General features: G+C 43.8%; 1 protein-coding gene across 1 annotated transcript; it reads left to right on the top strand.

Annotated features, from left to right (window-relative positions):
• The first annotated feature begins 4,494 nt into the window (after positions 1 to 4,494).
• On the top strand, positions 4,495 to 13,158 carry LOC121290195 (cytochrome c oxidase subunit 5B, mitochondrial). The gene is made up of 4 exons (XM_041210458.1): positions 4,495 to 4,652; positions 6,491 to 6,561; positions 7,766 to 7,865; positions 12,939 to 13,158. The coding sequence occupies exons 1-4, from the start codon at positions 4,547 to 4,549 to the stop codon at positions 13,049 to 13,051; spliced, it is 390 nt and encodes a 129-aa protein (XP_041066392.1). The 5' UTR covers positions 4,495 to 4,546; the 3' UTR covers positions 13,052 to 13,158.
• The last annotated feature ends 847 nt before the right edge of the window (positions 13,159 to 14,005 follow it).

Below are 14,005 nucleotides of genomic sequence, written 5' to 3'. Positions count from 1 at the left end.
GAGTTTTCCATCTGATTCCCATTGACTCTAATATTGCTGGGGCTCCTTGATGCCACACACGGTCAAATACTGACTTGATGTCAAGGGCAGTCACTCTCACCTCACCTCCGGAGTTCAGCTCTTTCATCCATGGTTGAACAAAGGCTGTAATGATCTCAGGAGCTGAGCGGCCCTGGCGGAACTGGACGTCAGTCAGCAGGTTATTGCTAAGCAAAACAAAAACAGAATTACCTGGAAAAACTCAGCAGGTCTGGCAGCATCGGCGGAGAAGAAAAGAGTTGACGTTTCGAGTCCTCATGACCCTTCAACAGAACTTGCGTTCGAGTCCAAGAAAGAGTTGAAATATAAGCTGGTTTAAGGTGTGTGTGTGGGAGGGCGGAGAGATAGAGAGACAAAGAGGTGGAGCGGGGGGGCGGGGGTGTGGTTGTAGGGACAAACAAGCAGTGATAGAAGCAAAAATAAAAACAAAAAAACTGCGGATGCTGGAAATCCAAAACAAAAACAGAATTACCTGGAAAAACTCAGCAGGTCTGGCAGCATCGGCGGAGAAGAAAAGAGTTGACGTTTCGAGTCCTCATGACCCTTCGACAGAACTTGAGAAGTTCTGTCGAAGGGTCATGAGGACTCGAAACGTCAACTCTTTTCTTCTCCGCCGATGCTGCCAGACCTGCTGAGTTTTTCCAGGTAATTCTGTGATAGAAGCAGCTCATCAAAAGATGTCAACGACAATAGTACAATAGAACACATAGGTGTTAAAATTAAAGTTGGTGATATTATCTAAACAAATGTGCTAATTAAGAATGGATGGTAGGGCACTCAAGGTATAGCTCTAGTGGGGTTTTTTTTTATTTATATAATGGAAATAGGTGGGAAAAGGGAAATCTTTATAATTTATTGGGGAAAAAAAAAGGGAAGGGGGAAACAGAAAGGGGGTGGGGATGGGGGAGGGAGCTTACGACCTAAAGTTGTTGAATTCAATATTCAGTCCGGAAGGCTGTAAAGTCCCTAGTCGGAAGATGAGGTGTTGTTCCTCCAGTTTGCGTTGGGCTTCACTGGAACAATGCAGCAAGCCAAGGACAGACATGTGGGCAAGAGAGCAGGGTGGAGTGTTGAAATGGCAAGCGACAGGGAGGTTTGGGTCATTCTTGCGGACAGACCGCAGGTGTTCTGCAAAGCGGTCGCCCAGTTTACGTTTGGTCTCTCCAATGTAGAGGAGACCACATTGGGAGCAACGAATGCAGTAGACTAAGTTGGGGGAAATGCAAGTGAAATGCTGCTTCACTTGAAAGGAGTGTTTGGGTCCTTGGACGGTGAGGAGAGAGGATGTGAAGGGGCAGGTGTTGCATCTTTTGCGTGGGCATGGGGTGGTGCCATAGGAGGGGGTTGAGGAGTAGAGGGTGATGGAGGAGTGGACCAGGGTGTCCCGGAGGGAGCGATCCCTACGGAATGCCGATAAGGGGGGTGAAGGGAAGATGTGTTTGGTGGTGGCATCATGCTGGAGTTGGCGGAAATGGCGGAGGATGATCCTTTGAATGCGGAGGCTGGTGGGGTGATAAGTGAGGACAAGGGGGACCCTATCATGTTTCTGGGAGGGAGGAGAAGGCGTGAGGGCGGATGCGCGGGAGATGGGCCGGACACGGTTGAGGGCCCTGTCAACGACCTTGGGTGGAAAACCTCGGTTAAGGAAGAAGGAGGACATGTCAGAGGAACTGTTTTTGAATGTAGCATCATCGGAACAGATGCGACGGAGGCGAAGGAACTGAGAGAATGGGATGGAGTCCTTACAGGAAGCGGGGTGTGAGGAGCTGTAGTCGAGATAGCTGTGGGAGTCGGTGGGTTTGTAATGGATATTGGTGGACAGTCTATCACCAGAGATTGAGACAGAGAGGTCAAGGAAGGGAAGGGAAGTGTCAGAGATGGACCACGTGAAAATGATGGAGGGGTGGAGATTGGAAGCAAAATTAATAAATTTTTCCAAGTCCTGACGAGAGTATGAAGCGGCACCGAAGTAATCATCGATGTACCGGAGAAAGAGTTGTGGAAGGGGGCCGGAGTAGGACTGCAACAAGGAATGTTCCACATACCCCATAAAGAGACAGGCATAGCTGGGGCCCATGCAGGTACCCATAGCCACACCTTTTATTTGGAGGAAGTGAGAGGAGTTGAAGGAGAAGTTGTTCAGTGTGAGAACAAGTTCAGCCAGACGGAGGAGAGTAGTGGTGGATGGGGATTGTTCGGGCCTCTGTTCGAGGAAGAAGCTAAGGGCCCTCAGACCATCCTGGTGGGGGATGGAGGTCCAATCCCTCTACACCTCCATCCCCCACCAGGATGGTCTGAGGGCCCTTAGCTTCTTCCTCGAACAGAGGCCCGAACAATCCCCATCCACCACTACTCTCCTCCGTCTGGCTGAACTTGTTCTCACACTGAACAACTTCTCCTTCAACTCCTCTCACTTCCTCCAAATAAAAGGTGTGGCTATGGGTACCTGCATGGGCCCCAGCTATGCCTGTCTCTTTATGGGGTATGTGGAACATTCCTTGTTGCAGTCCTACTCCGGCCCCCTTCCACAACTCTTTCTCCGGTACATCGATGATTACTTCGGTGCCGCTTCATGCTCTCGTCAGGACTTGGAAAAATTTATTAATTTTGCTTCCAATCTCCACCCCTCCATCATTTTCACGTGGTCCATCTCTGACACTTCCCTTCCCTTCCTTGACCTCTCTGTCTCAATCTCTGGTGATAGACTGTCCACCAATATCCATTACAAACCCACCGACTCCCACAGCTATCTCGACTACAGCTCCTCACACCCCGCTTCCTGTAAGGACTCCATCCCATTCTCTCAGTTCCTTCGCCTCCGTCGCATCTGTTCCGATGATGCTACATTCAAAAACAGTTCCTCTGACATGTCCTCCTTCTTCCTTAACCGAGGTTTTCCACCCAAGGTCGTTGACAGGGCCCTCAACCGTGTCCGGCCCATCTCCCGCGCATCCGCCCTCACGCCTTCTCCTCCCTCCCAGAAACATGATAGGGTCCCCCTTGTCCTCACTTATCACCCCACCAGCCTCCGCATTCAAAGGATCATCCTCCGCCATTTCCGCCAACTCCAGCATGATGCCACCACCAAACACATCTTCCCTTCACCCCCCTTATCGGCATTCCGTAGGGATCGCTCCCTCCGGGACACCCTGGTCCACTCCTCCATCACCCTCTACTCCTCAACCCCCTCCTATGGCACCACCCCATGCCCACGCAAAAGATGCAACACCTGCCCCTTCACATCCTCTCTCCTCACCGTCCAAGGACCCAAACACTCCTTTCAAGTGAAGCAGCATTTCACTTGCATTTCCCCCAACTTAGTCTACTGCATTCGTTGCTCCCAATGTGGTCTCCTCTACATTGGAGAGACCAAACGTAAACTGGGCGACCGCTTTGCAGAACACCTGCGGTCTGTCCGCAAGAATGACCCAAACCTCCCTGTCGCTTGCCATTTCAACACTCCACCCTGCTCTCTTGCCCACATGTCTGTCCTTGGCTTGCTGCATTGTTCCAGTGAAGCCCAACGCAAACTGGAGGAACAACACCTCATCTTCCGACTAGGGACTTTACAGCCTTCCGGACTGAATATTGAATTCAACAACTTTAGGTCGTAAGCTCCCTCCCCCATCCCCACCCCCTTTCTGTTTCCCCCTTCCCTTTTTTTTTCCCCAATAAATTATAAAGATTTCCCTTTTCCCACCTATTTCCATTATATAAATAAAAAAAAACCCCACTAGAGCTATACCTTGAGTGCCCTACCATCCATTCTTAATTAGCACATTTGTTTAGATAATATCACCAACTTTAATTTTAACACATATGTGTTCTATTGTACTATTGTCGTTGACATCTTTTGATGATCTGCTTCTATCACTGCTTGTTTGTCCCTACAACCTCACGCCCCCCCCTCCACCTCTTTGTCTCTCTATCTCTCCGCCCCCCACACACACACCTTAAACCAGCTTATATTTCAGCTCTTTCTTGGACTCGAACGCAAGTTCTGTCGAAGGGTCATGAGGACTCGAAACGTCAACTCTTTTCTTCTCCGCCGATGCTGCCAGACCTGCTGAGTTTTTCCAGGTAATTCTGTTTTTGTTTTGGATTTCCAGCATCCGCAGTTTTTTTGTTTTTATTGCTAAGCAAATATCGCTTGATGGCACTGTTCCATTCCACTCCTTCCATTATTTCACTGATGAACTTTTCAGCCACTGCGGGATTTTAAAGGTGGGTGGAACCAGTTCCATCTTTCCCCCCTGGTTGGTCAGGCCTCTCTGTCAATCACCCTCTCCTCCCCCTCATCGATTAGCCCTTCCGGTCAAGCAACTGCTCTTCCCACTCTGATTTGTCGGCTCGCTATGTTTATTCCCCTTCTATTGGTGGGGCCTTATTGTCAATCACCAGCTTCCCCCCTTCTGATTGGTTGAGCCACCCTGTCAATCGTCCGCACCGGCTCCGCCCGCCTATAAGAGCGGCTGCGAGCGGGAGGAGGTGTTTAGACGGTTGTGGGATGGCGATGGTGGTGTTTAGGCGGAGGTTGTGGTCCTGCGGCGTGAACCGCCTGGCAGCAAGGACTCCCGCCGCCAGGGTTATAGCCAGGCCTATGTCATCCACAGGTAAGGTAGCCTAGGGGGTTGGGGGTTGAATCAGCGGCGGCCGCAGTTCGAGGCCGGTTTGATAGTGAGCGGCTAGATCCCTGGGGCCTGTGTCCGGCCGCACTTACCGGTGACCCCTGTGTGACTTTGCGGGGTGGACAGGGTGGTCCATTCTGGGAGAGGGGCGGCTGGTGGGTGGAGTCAGATGGAGCCATTCCAAGAGAGGTGCGCGGCGGGTGGAGGGGGGCTGTATAATCGAATGCCGACTGGGTGATTAAACCCCCCTCTCGGGTCTCGGGGCGGTGGGGCTGGGCTCAGTCCCATAAACTTCCATATATTTCACTTCAAAATAATTATCACCTTTTTTAAGGTGCTTTGACTTACCATTTTACTGTGTTTTAAGTTTTGTGATTTTTAAACATTTTATGAACCCTCTCATTTCCCTGTTATCAGACTGAGCTGACTCAGTGGCTGTCTGACCAAAGTCAGTCAGAAGGTATGATCCAGTGGTTTGGAGCCAGTCACAGTAAAGAATTAAAAAAAAACTGCGGATGCTGGAAATCCAAAACAAAAACAGAATTACCTGGAAAAACTCAGCAGGTCTAGCAGCATCGGTGGAGAAGAAAAGAGTTGACATTTCGAGTCCTCAAACGTCAACTCTTTTCTTGGAAAAAGTCAGCCCTTCCAGTTAATTCTGTTTTTGTTTTGGATTTCCAGCATCCGCAGTTTTTTTGTTTTTATCAACTCTTTTATTCTCCGCCGATGCTGCCAGATCTGCTGAGTTTTTCCAGGTAATTCTGTTTACGGTGAAGAATTAATTAGCCATAGCCTGATATATTTGGTTATGTAGCTTGAGGGGCATCCACTCCATTAGTGTGGGCTAAAATGAGGAGGGAAGCCTCAATGATCTGAATGTTGAGCCAATCCAATACTATTAACTGTTTAAAACAAAGTTACTCAGTTCCCAGTTCATCCAAATCTTGTCTTAAATCCAAAGTAAATGGGAAAGTAAAATACCTGATGTCCAATGTAATCTTTGGAGAAATAAGTTGCCAGAAAACAAGACTTTGATACAGTCATGCCCATTTCAATGAGCTTATGTTTTGAGTTTAAATTATAAACCTAGCCCTGTATGTTTCAAGATTAATGCTTGCTTTGATCATAGTGGGGTTCTTCTCAAAGAATCTGGCCAAAGAAATGAGGAGCAGGTTTAGTTGTTTCAACTGTCTTCCAGCCACTGGAGTAAGATGAAACTTAATGGCTGTCTGGTGTTGCTCAGAGAATAATTGAATTGTTTTAAGGGCTCTGTCAGAGATGCTAAACTGCTCAGGAACCAAAATGAATGCAAAGTTGGTATTTTGAAAAGCGTTCACCAAAGTTGAGCACTTAATTCCCAGCTTCTGCATTTTTCTTCAGCATATATTTTTGTTTTTAAAATATATACTTTAGACCAAACTACTAAAGTATAATCAGCATGTGCAACAGGGACACAGCAATCATTCCAGAGTGTACCTCATTGTTACAACAGTAGATCATGAACTCTGCAATACTATTCTTGAGTAGCTTCACAGATAGTGAAGTTTGAGCTTATGGGAGGTGCGGCTGAGTGGGAGTAAAAAATTGCACCAGCTATTTTGTTTCATGATTAAGCAGTTGATAAACTGATTAATAGAAAGTTGCATTATTATTTCAAAGAACTACGATAGTTAATTATTTGTAATCTAGAATTGGTTTGGAGGCTAATTAATAAAGGGCTGTATGAGCTGAAAAACAGAGGTCTTCCTATTTCATGTTGTTTCACTGCAGTTTTGAAGCAGTTTTTTAAATATACCACAAATTACTTTGGTTTTCCACATTAGGCATTCCAACGGATGAAGAACAATCAACTGGACTTGAACGGAAAACATTGCAAGCTATAAAGAAAGGGATGGTATGTTTATTTGCTTATAAATTAATACAAATAGGATAATACTACATCTGTATGATCGCCATTTTAAAAACTCATTTGTGACATTTTGACCATTAAAATATGAACTGAATAAAGTTTTGCAAATAGATTTGTCCTTGAGTGGTCAGTTGAACTAGCTGTTCAACTCAACTTCAACTGTTCAAATTCTTCGGAGTTTCATTCGATTAATATTTCCTGAGCAATTAAATTAGTTATTACCTTCCTAGCCTAAACAAAGCAATAATGATAGGCTCTTGCAAGAGGCCAAGTTGTTCATGTCTGTGCCAGCTTTTGAGCGAGCTGTGCAATTAACCCTGCCCTTTCATCATAGCTCTGCAGTTCTTTTCCTTTGTCGGGTATTTATCCAGTTCATTTTTGAAAGTTGAATTTGCTTCCACCACCCTTTCATTCCTGATCTCAACTCATTCCATTATTATTTTTAAAACTCCTCTTCCAATTACCTAAAATCTGTGCCCTCTGGTTACTGACTCTCCTGCTAGAGGAAATGGGTTCTCCTTCAGAATTTTGAACATCTCTATTAAATCTTCTCTCCCCTAAAGAGAACTCTGCCAACTTCCTCGTCTCTCCATGTAGCTGAAGTACTGCATCCCCGGTGCATTCAGATCATGGAGGCTTCCCTCCTCATTTTAGCCCACATTAATGGAGTGGATGCCCCTCAAGCTGCATAACCAAATATTTCAGCTATGGCTAATTAATTCTTTACTGTAACTCCCCTTTTCAACCTCGAATGTCTTGACAGCCTCCCCAAAGTGTGGAGCCCAATACTCCAGCTGACACCTGACCAGTGATTTTGAGAGGGTTAGTGTAAAATTCCTTGATAATCTAGTAACAAATGAGTGAAAGCCTTGTTTTCTCGGTCTCAGTGGACCAGAAGAGCCCTTTGTCCCTATGATCAATCCAGTATTTACCAAGTGTGTAGATGTGGGACAATGCACTGCACCCTAATTTTACTACCCAGGCTTTCTGTGCTTTGTGCTTGTAAACACCTTGCTAATTTTTGTCAGATTGGTAGAATGTGACAAAAGGCCCCAAATGCATGAGTGCAGTTTAAACTCCAATCTCTCTCTACTGTGTAATTCCATATCAATAAAGACCATTTTTGTTGCTTCAATTACTTTTATTTCTCCATGAGCTTTAATATCTTTCATATTACATTTTTCCATAGGATCCCTACAGTATCTTCAAACCTAAAGAGTATGCAGGTACCAAGGAGGATCCTCATATTGTTCCTGCAACTACTGACAAGAGGCTTGTTGGCTGCATTTGTAAGTTAGAATTTAGCTAAGGCATTGACTTGAAAAGTGCTTTCACTCGACAGCAGTCTATTGTACTGCCCTAGTGACCCAATCAAATCCCACTATAGGAATTTATGGAATTGTCACCAATACATGTAACTTGTGAACTAGCACCAGAAAAATTACCATGTCAGTTGGGGGAAATAAATTGAGCTGGTTCCTTCGTGGCAAGGGGATCTCCTGTCACCCCTGTTGATGTTTAACGTTTATGGGTTTTTTGTAAAAAGGACACTTTAGTTAAAAATAAGTTTTATGTAAAAAAAAAACTGCAGTAGGGTGTGCTAAGTCCTAGATGTATTGCCCTCTGGTGTAGAATGAGGAATAAAGGAACTTTCTGCTCTTTACACAGAAGGCTGGAGTTCAGGTGCTCATGTGTGTCTGCTTATGTTATGGGGCCGTAGAGGCTTCTCTTCCAGCAGATAGAAGCTTTCAGGAACTTGTGGACGCTTTGAACAGCACTGTTATACTTTTATCCCAGACCAGCAATTATTGCTGAGAGATTCAGGTTTCACTGAAGAGGACAGTATGAGAGTTAGTTTCCCGTTTCCTGGCCGAGTTGAAAAAATTAGTGGAAAGTTGTGACTTTAAAGGTTATCTGGAAGAGGCACTGCGTGATCGCTTGGTTTGTGGACTAAGATGAAAGAATATAGTGTATATTGTTAGCGGAGCAAGAGTTGACGCTAGAGAAAGTGTTCTATGCCACAAAGCATAGAAATAAGCTGGAGATTTGAAAGCGCATTCAAACGATGCTGAAGTTAAAATAATATTCAGGGCGTACATGCTTTCAAACATGTTACTACTGTAATGGAAAAGGGCATAATGCAGAACACATACAGCATACGTGTAAATCAAAGGCTGATCACAGTAAAGCATTACCGCCAAGAAAAGGGCATCACAAGGAGCACAGACAAGTCATGTTTGAAAATAAACAGGCAGTTTAAATAGACACATTACTTTTGTATTTTGTTTCCAAGTAATGCAAGTCCAGACTAGACAGTGAAGCTAACAGTGACAATGCAGAAGAGCAATTGTATTGCATTCAGTCTGATCTGAAACTAGATGAAGGACTAAAAGTTGGCATTGCCTTAATAGGTAAAATGGTTGAAATGGAGGTTGACACTGGAGCATCTGTTTCTAATGCTTCAGAGAAGGCATAGGAGAAAATTTTCAAGAAATGCCCATTGGAGAAAACCCTCCTCCAGCTTAGCACCTACCTGAGCCTGTGAATACACTTGGAAAAATGTCCATTCAAGCTAAATATGGAGATCAAATAGCAAAGTTACCACTTAGCATTGTGAAAGGGGATCGTGCATCGATAATGGACGGGAACTGCCTGAAAGAAATTCGGCTGGACTGGAATAAGATAAATAAAGTGCATTGTAACCCCATGTTGCAGTCCTTGTGAGACAGGCATACTGATGTCTTCAAAGGAGGTCTTGTAGCCATTAAAAACGTTGAAGCCAAACTTGCTGTGAAGGCCAAAGCTTCTCCAAGGTTCTTCAAACCACGTTCAGTTCCCTATTCAATGTGACAGAAAATCAAGCAGGAACTAGAACGACTTAAAAACTTTCAGATAATTGAGAAAGTTGATTGTGCAGAGTGGGCAGCTCCAATAGTCCCAGCAGTGAAGGATGACAGGTCTATCAGAATATGTGGTGACTATAAAATCACCATTAATCCTTTCCTGGAAGTGCATCAGTACCTGCTACCGAAAATTGAGGACCTGTTCGCTGCTCTGAGTGGATGTGAATTATTCACAAATTTTGACCTATCACAGACATTTTTGCAAATGCAGCTGAGTGAAGTTTCCAGGAAGTATACAACCATCAGCACAGAGGTTTATAATCAATACAGACAGCTACCATTTGGAATCGTGTCATCACCAGCTTTATTCCAGCAGGCCATGGACAAAATACTGCAGGTCCTCCCTGGTGTAATCTGCTTCCAAGATGACATGCTCATCACTGGGAAAAACCTCCCAACTCATTTAGAGAGCCTAGGCAGGGTCCTACATAGACTGGAAAAATATGGCATCCACTGTAAGAAATCCAAATGCTCGTTCCTGAAGCCCTCAGCAGAGTAGCTGGGGCATGTGATTGACAAAAGGTGGAGGCAGTGGTGAATGCACCACAGCCCAAAAATGTTAAGGAGCTTTGTTCATTTTTGGGACTTGTGAATTACTACAGCAAGTTCATTTCCAGTTTGGCTATCAAGGCAGCACCACCGAATAATCTGCTGAAGAAGAATGCAAAGTGGAATTGGTCACAAGCCTGTCAGGAAGTTTCAAGGAACTTCAGCAAGAGCTCACTTCTGCCAAAGTCCTGGGATATTTTGATGAAAAGTTACCTGTCAGCCTGACTTGTGATGCATCTAGATATGGTGTTGGAGCTGTCATCTCCCACACTTCCTGATGGCATACACCTCACACACATTGTCCAACGCAGAACAAAATTATACCCAAATTGAGAAGGAAGCTCTTGGACTAATCTATGGAGCCAAGAAGTTCCACCAATATTTGGGCATAAATTCATGTTAATTACAGACCACAAGCCTTTAACCTGGTTGCTGATGCCTGAAGTCATAAACCCTGACACTGCTGCACACCTACAAAGGTGGGCACTAATCTTATCTGTTTAAAAGTATAAAATTACATTTCACTCAGAATACTTTCCAGACTTCTGTTACACCATAGCTCCACAACCCAACGTGAAGTCACTGCTTTCAATGTGAACCAGATAGACATGTTACCTGTTAAAGTGGATTGAACGCAACTTGAAATGCAGAGAGATGCTTTGCTCTCAAGTTTACCTGTACACAGAAGGGTTGGTGTGTACCTCAAGAAGTGACTACTGAGCTTAAACTTTACTACATGCATAGATTTGAGCTGACTCTGCAAGACAGTTGTTTGGAATTGGTTGTTATTCCTCAAATTCCAAACACAAATGTTAGAAGAACTTCACCTTAGTCACATGGGAATCATCAAAACAAAAGCATTAGCTCATCTGCATTTATAGTGGCCACACCTGAATAAAGACATTGACTGTACGGTCAGTGATTGCCTTCCATGCCAAGAAATAGTCATCTTCTGTACCTGCCCCATCACATCTATGGACTTGGCCTGACCACCCATGGCAAAGATGTCATGTGGACTTTGCTGGACCACTTCCCGGACATGCGTTCCTGATTGTGGTGGATGCCCGCACAAAGTGGCCTTGCGTTATTCCCATGAGGTCAACCACTTCGACAGAGACCATTGATGCTCTCCGGAATATGTTCACTACTTTTGGAGCACTGGAGCAAATTGTTTGACAACATCACATAGTTCACATGTGAATTTCAAACATTCCTGAAAAACAATGGAATCAACCAGATTCTCATCTCACCTTGCCATCCATCCTCAAATGGTGAAGTGGAGCACTTTGTCCAGACATTCAAAACAGCCATATTGAAGAGGAGGACGCAAACAGATTGGAAGCTGAAACTGAAGAACTTTTTGATGTATCATAACATTCTCATTCAACAACTGGCGTATCTCCTGCTGAGCTGATGTTTGGAAGATTACTGTGTATCAGAATGGATTTGCTGTATCCAGATTTGAAAGGAAAGATTGGTTCAAGGCATCTTGATCAGAGAAGGTCACATGACACAAGTAATCCAGCTCTGGTTTAATCTGGATCATTCTGTTTGGGTCTGAAATTGCTTTGGGACACCAAGGTGGCTCCTGGGAAAAATCAAGTGCCAAGGACCACTGACCTGTGATGTTGAATCTTCCATGGAATTTGGAAGAGACACTGACCAGGTAGAAAAACAAAATCCAAGGAACCAAATTTCTAGGGATCTCCAGCCACAGTGGAAGATTTCTGGAAAACCTCTGCTCCAGTTGGTGAAACCTAACTTGATGCAACTGGCAAACTTGTAGCACCTGATAACCGCAACTGTGGAACAGCAGAACCTTTCATTTCTAAACAAACAAACTGAGATACCGAAACCAACACTCCTCTCTTGACCAAAGCAAATCTGCAAAACACCTTTTTTCCTGGCTAAAGGGGGAGGAGATGTGATGTTTATGTTAAATGTTTATACTTTTTGTTAAAGGAAGTTTTTTAGTTTAGTGTGCTATGTCCTGCATGTATCGCCCTCTGATGTAGAATAAGGAATAAAGAAATCTTCTATTTTTTTTACACAGGAAGCTGGGGTTCAGGAGCAGATAGCTATGTGTTCTTAATTGTTAAGAAGTTGACAACACTTCGTCTATCCTATACATGACTCCAGTCCTGCACTGCATAGTTGCTTGTTAATGCCCCTGGGACAGTGTAGAATGGTGCAGCGCAGTAAATAGGGTTGTAAAAACAGAAAATACGGAAAAGTTCAGGTCTGGTAACATCTGTGGAGAGAGAAAGCGTTAATGTTTCAAGTCTGTATGTCCCTTCAGAGCTAAAGAGGTAGAAATGTGTTGGATTTTATACTTTTTAAGAGGCGGTGAAGCAAAATAGGTCATCGGAGATAGATGGGAGCTTAAGGAGAAATTTGATACCATGATACCATGGTCACAAGATAAAGAGAGTGTTAATGGTAGTGCTAAAGACTAAAGGTGCTGATAGTGGCATAAAGATAGAAGAATGTGTTAATGGCAGAAAAAGGGTCTGTGTTTGTAAAACATAAGAACAAGTGACAGATGGCCCCATTGCGGGGGCTGGGGGTGAGGCTGTTGGGATGGAGAGAAAATAGATGATTGGATTAAAAAAGGGGTAACGAGGGAGTTCATGGTCTGAAGTTATTGAACTCAATGTTAAGTCCGGAAAGTGCCTAATCAGAAGATATGGTGCTGTTCCTCCAGTTTGCTTTGGCCTTCATCTTTAGCGCCTTATAGTCTTTAACGGTGAGAGTGTTGATGCAAAGAGAATGAAAATGCACTTTTTAAAAACCTGTTCAAAATCTCTCCTATTAGATGGCTTCCAAATGAATGCCTTAAATATTGGTTGAGGTATCATTTCCTTTGTTTTAATATTCAGAAAGGTATGATGATCTTTGTTTTAACTACAGGTGAAGAAGACAACACTGCAATCGTTTGGTTTTGGCTGCATTCAGGAAATCCCCAGCGCTGTCCGTCCTGTGGATCTCACTATAAACTCGAGCATCATGAACTTCCTCATTAGCTCTGTAACAGTTGCTTTGTGTCTCATCCCTAATTTACTTAGTGATTTGATCTATTTTTGTTTCAAATGCAGATGTGCACTTTACATAATAAAAAGCATCAAATATTTGCCTATTGTTACAAAGTCAATTATGCATTTGCATTATAGAAAATATCTTTCAGCTGATGTTTAAACATGGCCCCTATTACTGTACAGTCTGATGTAATGCCCAAGAAAGTAGAATTTCAGTCGCACTACTTGCATGAGGAAGAGGATTAAGAAAATATTGTTGAGCCCTCACTGCTACGTGTTCTCTTCGCACCCCTCCAAAAAAATGAAATACATCTTACTTTGCAAAGCACAGAAACAGTTGCTGGGAGATGGTGGCAGCTCCCTTTGTTTGGAAACTGGTATATTCTAATACCAGAAAGTAAGTTTGACTACATGGAAGGCTAATACAATGATTCCCATACATGTTCCAGAGCTATCCATGCCAAAAGAATTGAATATAAACTTCAATTTATCAGATGATGCAGGAAGGAAATAGAGAATAACTTTAGTTACGTCTGAAAACTTGGGAGTTGATTTCAATTACTACTTAATCGATTCATTAAAAAAAGTCAAGACAAAACACCAGCGATCACACAATGGCTCTGAGTATGCATGTATATCTATTAACCCATGAATCTTTAATAAATATATACTATATGCCAGAAGAGTCTGGTTTGGCTATGTAAGTACTGTATCCCCTCACAACCAGCTACAGTTTCAGTGATGCAATGTTAGCATTACAGAATGCGCAGTACCTGCAGGTATGTACAATTGGTCCTGTGGCTTTGACATCCTAGTGTAAGTTGCTCCTGGTGCAAAGCGGACTTCCTATTTAAATACAAACATACGAATTAGGAGCAAGAGTAAATTATTTGGCCCCTCAAGCCTCCTTTGCTATTTGATAAGATCATGGCTGATCTGATT

This window comes from Carcharodon carcharias, chromosome 17 (genome assembly GCF_017639515.1).
Source record: "Carcharodon carcharias isolate sCarCar2 chromosome 17, sCarCar2.pri, whole genome shotgun sequence".
Taxonomy (NCBI): Eukaryota; Metazoa; Chordata; class Chondrichthyes; order Lamniformes; family Lamnidae; genus Carcharodon; species Carcharodon carcharias.
Note: the sequence above shows the minus strand (reverse complement) of the source record. Positions and strands in the feature narration are given on the sequence as shown.